Genomic DNA, 13,491 nt, shown 5'->3' on the forward strand with positions numbered 1-13,491 from the left:
GTCACACGACGCCCACAGCTATGCCGTCGTCGATCCGTCAAGGGGGTAGCAGGCAATCGCATTAGCGTGGCGTCGAGAAGAAAACCGACAACACGAAATCGCGCTGGAGATGGCGAAGGAATACCAAGCTACGGAGAATATACGAAGAGCTGATAAGCATAACGAGGCTAAGAGCGAGCGGTTGCTCCTCGAAGTGCACAGCGCGAGCCCACGAAACATTGCGACGATGACTCGCAAACCCTTCAGGAAAGAAGCAGCAAAGCACCGAAGTCTCTCTTTGAACCTAGCCGTCGCGTTTGGCTTTACATGGAACGCGTGAGACCCAGACTCACAAAAAACCTCGCCCGCCGTTGGCACAGACCCTTCCGGATCAAGAAGAAGGTGGAGGAGTTTGCCTATGAGCTCGAGTTGCCAGATAAGAGCGGGTACAGATTTTAATCAGTAGTGCATGCCTCCGGATTGAAACCGGTTTGCGAATTCGAAAGTAGGCTTACGATAAAGTTGACGGAGGGTTTCGCCGATGACTCAAGATTCGACTTCGACGAAGAACTGCTTCCTGAAGATAGCTGGCAGCCAGACCAACAAGCAGGCGAGTATGAAGGCGAAGCGATTCTTGATGACAGGACACCACTCATGACGACGACTGAAAGAGCTGTCCGCGAGTTCAAGGCGAAGTGGATTGGTTACGACGAGCTTATGTGGGAGTCGATGTCAAATCTTCCGTGTGGAGGATTACTTTACGACTACTTGCGACATAAGAGGAGCGAGCGTTGTCTTCAAATGGTACAAGTGGCCGATGAGGACTAACCAGTGAGTTATTGCCAAGGGCGACACGTACATGGGGCAATGCAGCCCAAGCCTACATATGAAGCAGTTACTGCAGACGGTTATTGCATATTGTATGAAACAAGAACATGAACGTGTTGGAACGAAAGGGTAAGAATGACTTTCGAGCCCGACCTACGACTATTCGACGGAAGCTACAGCTGGAACGGTTGGAACTCAACAGACGCAGCGAAGAATGAACTACATCGCTGAAGTACCAGCCGAATCGCCTGGGTTAGCATTATTAGTCACCCTGGCAAAGAATCGGAGAAGATCTGCGTCGTTGATGACCGACGAGCGCTCTGCTGCAGCATCAGAAGCTTATTCTCCGGAAGAAGCAGGATCCGTAGCTGCCCGAGGCACTCTGAAGTCTACATTTCAGTTTGACGAGAATTCGGTGCTCGATAGCAGTGGGTTCACTTTAATCTGGCGGCACACGGGTCTCACCAGCACGGACGCAACAGCGGAAACCTAACAGTACATGGTGCGAACGTCGAGTTGTACGGGTGCAGAGCAGGTGTGTCGACCCATTCATGCGCCATGGTTCGGCAGAGTCCAACGCAGGAATATGCTCAAGCCAGTTAGAAGTTGGAGGTATTAAAGTCAGGTATTCGAAAGAATAGCCGCTCGAACAAAATTTCCGGAGCGATATTACGAACCGAGACTCAGCACAGAAGCACCATTGACACAAATTGTAAATAATCATGACGCGAAGTCAGTCAGCACGCTTGGTCCGACCGATGCCATACTCATCCCAGGCCGCCTTGTTATCGTTTAAAGCAAGCTTGATAGCAGCTTTGATACCGTAAGTGAGTATGATGTCTTCAGCGAGAGCTCGGTAACCAGCCTCCCAGAACAGCTCAATCGCGCAAGCTTCAACCCAGTGTTCTTGCTCCCAAAGCGAGAATCCAAGATCAGAGTCATCTTCGGGACCACTTCCACAAAAACTACGCCAATATTATTTGAGACGACGTAATGGTGGAGCTCGCTGCGAAACGTGAGAATCAAGATCGAAGTCTTCAGTACCAACCAGACAACTTGCGGAGGAAGCAAACGAATAACTATCTGCCACGGATGATCCGGGTCCCGGATATCGGCGAAAGCTCGAATGAACTTGGCACAACAAACGAGCTTAGTCTTCGGCGGAAGTGGAGACGATAGTCGATTGTTCAGGATCTAGATCCAGCACTTGGTCGCGCCATGAAGAGTGAAAGGAGGTTTCAGGTAGGCCAAAACCATTTGGCGACCTGCTTGGAGAACCGTACAAGTTGCGGCGAGCCGCGTACGGGCGCAGGAAGCGGTACGATTGGACGCAGCGATTGTCGATCCGAGTTAGGCGTCGATGACAGGGTGACCACGACTCGTACTCCGCGAGGAGAACGACGTGAAGCTGGAGCGGCCCAAATTCCGGTTGCTGGAGAGATAATAGACGTTGCGTCAGGTGGCGTGTTTCTTTCGCCTACTGGTACCACATCGGTATTGGTATCCTGACGACCGGTACTCGAAGTCGTGACCAGAGTCAGAGATTCACCAAGAGGCAGCTCTTCGGTGCTCGTTACCGGAGATTTCCTATCTGCAGAAGAAGGAGCTGCCGACGGGAAGTTTATCGCTAGACTCCGCAACAAAGGGCTCTAGACTCCGCGACGAAGAGCTACGGCCAAACTTGACCCCGCGCGAAGCGCGTAGGGTACATAAAGCGAGCGCAGAGAGCATGCCGGCGGTTTGTAGATCGTGTGCGTAGCACGCGGGTGCAAACCCAAGTCCGATAATGACCATCACTATCAAGCGAGGCCTGCATGCGGGTCGTAGCGGGCTAAGGTTTAGCCTCCACGTTTTGGGTTTGGGTTTCAGGGGTATATTTAAATGACGCCTCGTCTTCGTTGCGGAGTCTAGCGACAAATATTACTGCCGACGACTGACCAACTGCATATTTAGAAGACACAGAGTCGCGTTCATCATTGGAATCAAGAGCGACGGTTGCCATGGACTCAGCATCGGAATCGGAATCGTCACGAGATGTAGCCTCTTGGGTTGCCAGCAGCGATAGTCGCAGAGTCTGGACAGTACGTTGCGCTTCAGCATCGGCAGCAGACATCTCTGACGCAGCCTCCAACAATTGCAGCGGCTTAGATTCAACCGGAACAGTGAGTCGAGCCACAGTCTGAGCATCAGATTCATCACTTGACGAGAAGTCAGGATTCATGATATCATCGAGCTCCATACCTTCACCATCGGCAGTTTGTTCCAACTCGAGCTGCAGCGATTAACAGGACGACGACCGAGCAGCCTGCTGACGAGTCGGGCGGCTCTTGCAGAACGGTGGTTCAGCGTCATGGGCTACAGCATCCGGCTGGCAAACTAGTGACGTGTTTGAAGACTCGGCAACAGCCAGGGTATCGTTTGGTGCATGAAGAACATTTTCGACTTCTTGAGGACTTGCATCATCAGGTGTAGACACCGAAGAGGGCGGAAATAGGAACGAATCCCCGAAGAGAAGTCGATGGTGCTGGAGGGACTGGAACTTGCTTTTCGATACTTGGAGCTGATGAGAATTGAACCTGGAGCATGAGTTTGGCAGAGGCTGTGCACAGGAGCGCGGAGTGATCACAGGAGAAGGAAAATGCTTTTGCGACTTGGATGCAGGTCTCTTACCTTGAGCTACACGCTTTAGTGAGGGTGCCGACGAGTCGGCACTTGCAGAAGCATTCCGTCGATGTTTACGGGAAGTGGAAAATTGAGCCTTGCGCTTGGAGATACTCTGCTGGACCTCAACGTACACGTACCACGTGACGTGCGACGCGCTGCTGCAGCACGATTTTCTGGCGACAGGTCGAGATCGTCGCCCTCGCGGCAAGTAACACAAGCCAGACAAGCAGCAACATGGGGTATGTCGTATCGGCAGTCTCATTCAAACGCCGAAGGATAGTACGAGTTTGCCCGCTCATCTCGAGCAATTCCCAGTATAACTCGCCAGTTGGGATCCCAGATAAATGAGTCAGCAAACATGAGTCAGCATACCTGGAAAGCTGCTGAAAAGTAGACAAAGATGTGACGAACCTTCGATGACAAGCACCAAGACATCGAGATCCATCTCTTCCAGGTTTACGTGTGCGCGGAGAGTCTTGTTGGCATTAGCTAGACACTTGACTTGCTCTCGAAGATCCTCGTTCCGTCATTTGAGATGAGCATTTGCCGAATCATCGGCAACGTCAAAATTAGCAAACAGGGCGTGCAGGCGACGGACTGGGTTAGTGTTGGCGGCCACAGTGGTCTTGAAGATTTCTTTCTGACGCTTAAAGGATTGTATGAGATGATTGTACTCCTCGTCAGCCATGCGAACACGATTCTCCAGACGCTGGTATACTTCGTTGTGACCATCGACTTGGGTATTGAAAGCATCCAATTCCACCAGCAGAGAGCGTTCATAGATACGCAGACACTTAACTTCGTTTTGGGTAAGTTCAAGCTTCTTACGAGCCGAGCTGCAAGCGCTCTGAGTGCTCCCTCGACGCAAGGTCTCCTTCTCGAGCCAAACTTCGACAGTCTCTTGAGCGGAATGAAGCAGAGAGCGGAGTGTCGCTAGCTCGTCTTCGACGGTACAAGAAGCGGCCACAGCGCTGAAATCTGGAATCTGAAATCTGGAATCACGGAGTTGACTATCTCAGTGAGACCGCGATCTTCTTGAAACTCTTTGCGCATGCGTCGTTTGCCGCGAACCGGAGACGCAAGCTGCATTCCAACAGTGACACGACCCAGTGTTTCGATCTGAATAGACAGAGCGCCGACGACTCGCGTAGCATCTTCGTCGCTGGCTTCGTGCAGAAGTGGCCGGAGTGACTGACGAGTGACGCGGTGATCCGAACGATGCGGCCCTGGCGGCTGGGATGCAAGCACGGCCAAGTAAGCGCGCAGTTCAAGCAGCCCAAGCAGGCTAGAGAGGAGATGAATCGTACCTGTGGTCAGGCATTCCGATAATACAATTGCAATCATATTGAAGGTCCATGCCAAAATAAGCTATTGCTACAAAAACTACAACTTAAGAAATAAATAATTGACATCAATAGTAGTGTATTGGAAAATTAACTAATTAGATGTACAGCACTGCACATTACTTTGCGTTCACGATAGCTGCTACAGTGTTTGCGTCCCAGAAAGGCCGATTCATCTTCAGGAACAACACGGTTTCAAGGTGAATAGGCAGCATACGCTGGCGATGGTGGGAAAGAGTATGTTTCGCCACACTAAAAAGACGCTCCACGGTGTTTGACGTCGGCGGGATGAAAAGCACACCATCAAATACCTTCTTTGCACCGCGCCGCTTTTTTCTAGTCGCCAAGACTCTGTCGGCAAAGCCCTGTGGGCGTCCGTGCCTGGTGTCCGGTGTCGTAATTGCGGGTACCGTCTCAAATGGCTGCAACATCAGCTCCTGGTCGTTCGTCAGCTCGTCCACGGCGCCTGACAGGGCTACAACGCACGCTCGCTCGACGTCCACGTCCTTAATAATATTTGCGTCGGCAGCAAGATACTTTTTCACAACGGAATGCTTCTCGATGAGCGCATCAAAGATATCGCGCACATCGAGAAGCGTGACGTTGTCGTCTTGAAGCTTCATGGTGGCCGACTGGAAGTCGCCAAGCTGGCAGTAAAAAAGTAGCTGCAGACTTGCTTGGTCGTGAAGGTGTTGGCGAGAGCCATGGTAAGATCAAAAATGATAGACGAGCGCCTCAGGTTCGCGTTTTGAGCGACCGTTGCTAACAGACCGAGCTCCGTATTTACGCAAAACAAAGCAGAAAAAACTAGATTTACGAAAAAATAAAGTACTTTGTTGTAAATACAAAATAACTAATTGGAAAAAGTCATCCAATTTGTAAAAATCAATAATTAAGTGTAAACTATTGTATTGAAGCAGCAATACAATGATTATTTCGGAATGCCTGCCTGTGGTGGCTCACGCGCAGCAGCATCATCGGGTGGTGATGAAGGCGTGGGTGAACCAACTGGTGGCGTGTCCTGACGCAGGTGATCCATCAGACGCAGTACTCGGCGAGTAAAATGACGAACAAGTTAAGAAACGCAACGTTGCAGAACAACGTGGTGACGAACACTTACCGAGCTAGCGAAGCATGAGGCGGCAAGTGGTGTGACGATCGTGAACTGAAGAGCACGGAGCCGAAAGAATTGTGAGTAGCAACGACTTTCACCAGTTCCGTGGCTCGGGTCGCTGTGGTGGCAGTTGTGGAGTAGCGTTTGGCGTCTGAGGCTTTCATCCGAAGTTCTGAGTGGCAACTGGCGTATCAAACTCTGTCAAAGGTGATGCCACCGACGGAATGAGACTCGTCGGACATCGTTGGGTCACATTACGGTAGTGCCAGCAACTTACGACGATTGGTCTAATGTCGACTTGGTGACGTCGCGACGTGGCAATTCATCCGGATGGAGCTGAGACGTGGCGAGACGTGAGACAAGAGGGTTAAAGCCGCAGGAGCCGGAATTCTTCCGTGTTCATCGAACTTCAGGCCATCGAAGCGTCGTCGCCAACGACAGTTTCAGATCGCCCCGGTGGCTGAGCAGAGTGCAAGCGTGACTGTATTTCCTGGGAAAGGTATAAGTGGCGCGATCTTTGGGGGAGAAAGATCCAACGACCTTCTGGCGACAAGTCGCGACTGTACAAGCTCCGACATTGTCGGCGACAACCTTTCGAGCCGTCGGTGGAGGTTCGAGATCCAAAACGGACATGTTTGATTCGATATTTGTATTGATAGTAGGATTTAGATATTACATTAAGAGTCTTTGTGCAGAACAGCATTTACTCTCAGCCCCGCAAGGGCACGTCTGACTATCGGTGAGTACGCGGTAGTGGCGGAGTAGTTCGGTAGACTGAAGATGAACATTTCTACTGGTCGTAGTTTGTGTTCATCCGGCAGGACCAAGAGATAAGAGAGAGGTTTGGCCTTACATTGAGAGCGAATTATCGCTGTGTGTTGGATAAGCTAGTGCGCTATCCAAATATTGCTTAACGTTTGGAACTTGACTCCGACAGCCCCGTGTCAGGTCTGAAACGCGTCCGATACCCTATCTTTATAGGGACCGCGGGTATATTTGAGAGAGAGAGAAGAACACTCTAGCCTTTGCTCGTGGCTAGTAGTGTTGCGTTTTCGGTGGCTAACCAGAGGGAACCACGGTGCACAGGGGACATCCCAACCTGGTCGGGTAGTTCTTAGGCTATCAGGTTCAATATCCGCATTATGCCTAGCTAAGCTATCGGAACTTAGTAGGTCTTGTTAGTGTGGAAGTGTGGAAGTGTGCTAGTACATTTTTGGCGTGATCCGACACGACACTGCCAGCACTTCGACGGTGTCGGTAGTGATTGGAATGGAGCCTGTGAAAACGTAATAGTCTTCACGCGTTGGCACACTGCGCAAGCACGTACGTACTTCCGCACCCACTTGTACTGGTGGTTCCAATAGAAGTCCCTCGTGAGAAGAGTGTATGTCTTCTCACGGCCCGGATGCCCTGTCGTAGAGGCATCGTGAAACCCGTACATGGTCCGCATACGCAGATCATATCCATTCGGCACGACGATGCGATCCGCATCGTCATCCACTGCGCTGGAAAGCAGCAGTCCTTCGTGCACACGATATCGGTGTGCACGAGCTCGTAGATGTGGCGACAACTTCCGTCGTGACGCGTCGGAAAGTGCTAAGGCATAGTCTAGCCGTTGTTTTGCGTCTGCACCACCTCCATACGCGTTCTTCACGTCGTCGATCAAAGCCAACGACGGAATACTTTCTCTTTCGACGCCAATACGATTGGCGTCGGCTGTCTCAACAGCGTAATCCGGTCGACGCGACAGCGCGTCGGCCACCACATTCAACCTTCCAGGTTTGTGCTCAACCTGAAAGTCGTACTCCGCAAAGAACGATAGCCATCTCGCCATTCGTTGCGAGAAGTGCGGAGTCTTCACTGCCGTTCGCAGTGAAGCGTGGTCGGTGTAGACCACGAGCGGTCTACTCTAAGTAAGTCCACTTGGAACTTTGCGACTGCATACTTCATGGCAAGGGGATCCTTGTCCTGTACAGGGTAGTTACGCTCAGCTGGCTTCAGCTGACGCGACTGGTAGTAGACCACACGATCATGGGCCTCGTGATCGTGCTGTATCAACGCGCATCCGATCGCAAAATCGGACGCGCCGCACACGATGCGGAATGGGCGATCTTGGTCAGCCACTGCCAAGATCGGCGCCTCAGTCAAGCCCTGTTGGACTGTATCGAAGGCCTGCTGACACTCTGCAGTCCAAATCCACTCGGTTCCTTCTTCAGAAGCTGCGACAGCGCGTTTTGTTCGACTGTGTATCTTGCTGCCGCGGGGGCTATCCTGCCACTAAAATCATGGCAGGATAGAAATGACCGGCAGCAAGATTGGAAAATATTTTTCACCAACCAAAACTGATATTTTTGCAGGTCTTCTCGTTCTATCTTGCTGCTGCCATAATTAAGAACACTGTTATATGGGACCCTGCTCCTGGAGTATTTATCTAGTGTCGTATTCTGAGACACTAAACGAGCGTGGTACCAAGGTAAAGGTCATAGAATGTAGTTTCACGTACCAAAACTACATCTTCCAAGAATTAATGGGTAGTGAGATATTCACCAGAAATTCGATGGACCTTCTTCACATTTTAAATTGAATTTGTATGAGAGGGTAATGGCCCGAAATATGTCCTGGCTCGAAATATGTCCACTACGGATTCACAGTTCGAACTTACCTCCATAATACTTGGAAAAAAAAAACAAGAAAGTGATGGAAGGTGAGTATGGATTGTTTTATTAAAGTAGAAGCTCTTGCTGAAGTGCCTGTAGGGTGATATGTGATAGCTCCTGTAAACAGATCTCTTCTTCGAGAGCGGCTGGGTGTAGTTGAGACTATTCGGCTGATTCTGCCGTAGATCGAATAAGCGTAGAATGCGCTAAACGCAAGAAACTAGCAGGTACGTCTGGTGTGGTTTGTTTACTATAGCTATGGGAGACTTCCATTCCGCAACAACCTTTGAGCGTAGCGTCTCGCCTTGCACTTTGTAGATAGTCGAGCCTACAGCAAATACTATAGGTAGCTGCTGTAAATTGACGGAGAGAGAGATCCTCTGTCCCGCAGGCGACCGCGGCAGGGATATTGATGATTTCGAGCAAGCCTGCACATAATAAAAAGCAGGAAATAGCTCAGGATCTACCGCTTGATCGAACGGGGCGACATTTGGACCCCTATCAATCCGTAGCAGCGCATAAAACGGGGATCTGCTTGGAACCCGTACCAGTATATCTGGTTCGGCGTCTCGGACGACTTTAAATGTGGTGTTTGGCGAGAATACGAAATGTTTTAGAGTCCCCAGTGTTCCATTAGCGGCTTCTTTTGTCGGGCGTACGTTTTGGGTTTTCTGGGTGGGCATTCCTTCTACAAGATCAATGAAAAGCGCCATGCACCAGAAGCATGTGTCTGGCAGCTCCGTCACGTATTCCACTTATTGGCAACTAAGACCAGAAAGAGACCCCTGGAAATTGACTACAACACGTACAGGATGGTTCTCTGGGGCTAACCGCCTAGCACCCATTGAACACTCCCCTCCACTGGTGGCGTCTTAAGAGCTACTGGAATGGGCGACTGTTTAAGACGCGCTTCAACGACAGATCGAACGGTGTAACCGATGAGTCATCGGATGACAGGCTCCTCCCGATTGTGCGATATCTGATTTAGAGTCATCTCGGCTGTAACGGATTACACGCAAGTGGCTACATGTAGCCACTTGGTTACGAAGAAGGTTTTCCACGTTGGTGTGAGATACATCAACGGTCACACTTGGCAGACTGTTGGTCTGCATGCATTTAGGGCTTTCCTTGCTTAAAAGTCATTATCTTCCACCAATTAGCCGTATTTCTTATGTGATTGCCGACGTTCACTCATTAATGACAATAGAAAGAGCCAATCATTGCACTCTACATTTTGTACTGTTGCAGTTTAAGTGCTTACTGACAGCTTACAAAGTGCAAGATTAAACCTGATCAATATACCGTTGGTATATTTTTTGTTTAGCGATAGGCAGCATTCACTTCAAGAATATGGATATCGTTAATTACAGAAAGATTACGGTAGTAGGATTCTGTCAACCATTCGTTGGCAAATACCTTTCATTTTAAATATTCGATTAGGAGGTAAAACCCCAAACAAAACAAATAAACAGCTCTCACTTTTACGGGAAATCGGCTTTGCTTTCTTTTTAAGTAAATCTATATTTTCGTCCGAAAGCTTAGTTAATCTAAGTGAAACGTATCTTACGCTTCCTGAAACGCGTGCGCTAACGTGTAAGCCGAAGTAGTGAGCACAGAGTAGGCCCATAACACCTGGTAGCACATTGTAGTCCGTCCAGCGGCCAACTACCTGACGAGTTCGTATGGAATACGAACACGGGGCGGAGAACCAACCAATGGACGGTAGTGCGTCCATGCGTAGTCTAAGTGCTTCTGCCACACACACATTGTGCGTGTAGACAGCCACCATCTGGCGGACCCAGAGTGGGAAGCTTTCCAATGACTGTCACCAGTCATCGGAGAGGCAGCCGTAGCGACAATGCTACGTGCGCTGTCGCCGACAGAGCAACACGGTGTTGCTCTGGGATTCATCGTGAGTGAGCAGCGCGATGCTGTTGATACGACAATGTCGTCCGGGACGACACCGCGTGTGCAGTCGTTGAAACTGCACGTGAGCAGTTATGCGGGAAAAGAGGGTGAGCCTCTTCTCCGATGGCTTGTCGAAGTCGACACTGCCATTACGGCTCATCATATCACTGGTGAGCCGTCGAAGGTTGCGTTCGCCATTTCATGTCTTGGTGGACGAGCCAGGAGCTGGGCGTATGGCCACCGGCTCACAGATCATACGTGCGTTAGCACGTATGCGGTATTTAAGGAGGGGCTCAGACAAGCGTTTGAGCCCCCTCAGAATGAGTTCCGGTCGAGAGCGAAGTTTCACGACCTGCAGCAAGGTAAACATGATGTTCATGCATACGCCCAACGTGCGCGGTACTTGGTCTCGAACATTGTGACCAATCCGATCGACGAGGCGACACAGTTCGCCACGTTCATGAAGGGATTAAAGGATGGGTCGGTTAAGACCGATCTCTTCCTAGAGCACTCTCGAAGCTGCGATTGCTCTTGCGATGCAAGAGGAGTTTAGCCTGAAGTAGGCTAAGCTGCATACGAACGTGCCAAGGATGGCACATCTGGTGATGAGAGCGGGGGGTCCAGAGCCTATGGACCTTTTGAAAACTTCAGCTGTTGGAGACTAACAGCAAAATGGAAGACAAGTGCGGTGTTGTCGATGTGGGTACACGGGGCATCTTGAGCGTGAGTGCACAGCGCATGTGCACTCGGCCACGGGCCGACGTGGCGATGACGGGCATCGCCGCGAACAATAAAAAGATGCAGAGTCAGTAGGCGAGGGGCGCCTTACTGATATTGCAGTCGCGCATGTCTACAACGAACACGCGACACTGAGGACTGCATCCCCCAGCGAGAGGGATTCTCGCTGCAAGAAGCAAGATGACAAGCCAAATCTGGTCATCCTGAAAGTGACGTCAAAGAGAGCAGACTCTCCTCGTGCTTTGGTTGACTCAGGTGCGTCTAACAAGTTTGTTCGACTGAAACGTCTCCCGAAGCTGAGCTTCGAGGAAGTTATAACACCTTGAAGTGTTTTTGAGGTGCGGTTGGCAACAGGTGGCACCGTAAGAACGGAGAAGTGCGTACGTGTGCGCTTCTCGTACAAACACCAGGTGTTTGTGGAGGAACTTATCGTCCTGGATCTGGACGATAATTTGACTTGGTATTGGGCGTGCCTTGGCTTGCACGGCATGATCCAGTGATCAACTGGGAGAAGTGTACACTTGACGCAACGCGACAGATAGCGATGACCCTGTCAGTGTCGCGCATGCACCGCGAGGTACATCCGATCCCACCGTTGAGGCAGCACCTTACGCTGCAGTCTCCGGTGCCCATTCACAAGTCGCAGCGACTGAGGCAGTCGCTGAGTCTGTCTCAAATCGGATTTCCGATTTAAGACACGTTCCTACTTCAATGAGCGTATCAACTCTAGGAGTTGATCGATCAAGTATGGAAGAGCTTCAAGTCACAGACAGTGGCTTTGACGGTGGTGCGTCGGTCCCGGGGACTGACGCATCAGATATGCAAGGGACTCCAGCTACAACTAGTAGCTGTGATGTCGGCGTGTCAGCTCCGGGAGTTGACACGGTCATAATTGGTTCCAAAATCACGAGGGGCTCCGCCGAAAGGCGTCGAGGTGACAAAGACGTGTCGACTTCGGGAGTCGACACAAACTCGATATCAACATTGAGAGGGGACTCCGCCTAAAGGCGTTGAGGTGATGACAACGCGTCGGCTCCGGGAGCTGACGACGCGGCAAGCAGTGTTGGCGGTTGAAAACGTTCAGCACTAAAACCGCTTGTGTGCTCGCGTGCAGCCGGGCTGCACTACGAAGCGGAATGTAATCAAGCCGGGCTTGATCATTCGCGTCCGCGGAGTTAATCCGCCGACGGTTACAACGGAAATCCGTCCAAGACCGGGCCCGAACGAGAAACATATGAAGCCGGGCTTAACAAGAATTAAAGACGGCGCAAGCGACGAAAAGCTGCGCAAGTCTCGGCCCGGGAGGGAGGCGATACGAGCGATGCCTACCGGGCAAACATTGGTGAGGACATCGTGCGCGTCGAGACGTTGAACGTCTTGACACGGACCCGTAATGGTCTCCAGTTCCGGTCAATGCAACTGGAGAATCCTACAACGAGTGCGTCGGAGTTGACGTCGCTACCAGTCATGGGCTGGATGCGCTTCGCGAAGGACATGTACGATGAACGCATCGAACGGGCATCCTTTCGGATATCGAAAGGGTGGAAAGCGAAGCGGGGGAGTTGAGGCAACTCCACGCTGCGAATACCGCTGAGAGTAAAGCCACTCTCAGCGCGAAGACAAAGAAGCAGCGCTTCGACGAGCAGAGCTGGGACTCACTGAAGTCGAGTCGCTTCTACGATGTTCTGCTGGAGCACAAGAATGTGCTCCCGGAAGAGATTCCTGCGAAAGTTCCGCAGGACAAGGGATTACAGCACGAGATCGACCTTGTGCCGGGTACGAAGTACTGTGTGACACGGCAGTGATCACTGCCGCGAGATCAAGTTAAGACAATCGACGACATATTTGAAAGTCGTCGTAAAGAGAGTCAAGTGCGGGAATCAAAGTCCCCACACAGCGCACCAACGTTTTGTGGCAAGAAGTCACAGGACGGATGGCGCATCGTTCATGATTACAACAAGCTGAACAGGGTGACGATACCGACGCAGACGCCTATGCCACGAAAAGATGTTATCGTCAATTCGATGGCCGGGAGCACCATCTACAGCGCTCTTGATCTGCGCGACGGGTTCTATCCGATCCTGATGCGTGAGATAGCTGTCTCTCTATCTCTCTCGGTGGTGAGCACTCCAAGCGGTATGTGTTGCGAGTGGCTCGTAATGGCGCAGGGACGGAAGAACGCCCCTGCAACCTTCAATAGATGTGTCACACATCTATTGTACTCAGTGCGTGACTTCGCGCCGAGCTACTTCGACGACGT

At 51.1% G+C, this 13,491-nt stretch overlaps 1 protein-coding gene across 1 annotated transcript; it reads left to right on the top strand.

The window, feature by feature from the left end:
* Window positions 1-4,006: 4,006 nt before the first annotated feature.
* On the top strand, window positions 4,007-4,662 carry PITG_15996 (uncharacterized protein; the record flags this gene model as incomplete). The annotated part of the gene is made up of 2 exons (XM_002897734.1): window positions 4,007-4,128; window positions 4,491-4,662. The coding sequence occupies 2 exons, from the start codon at window positions 4,007-4,009 to the stop codon at window positions 4,660-4,662; spliced, it is 294 nt and encodes a 97-aa protein (XP_002897780.1).
* Window positions 4,663-13,491: the final 8,829 nt, after the last annotated feature.

This window comes from Phytophthora infestans, genomic scaffold (genome assembly GCF_000142945.1).
Source record: "Phytophthora infestans T30-4 supercont1.41 genomic scaffold, whole genome shotgun sequence".
NCBI lineage: Eukaryota > Oomycota > Peronosporomycetes > Peronosporales > Peronosporaceae > Phytophthora > Phytophthora infestans.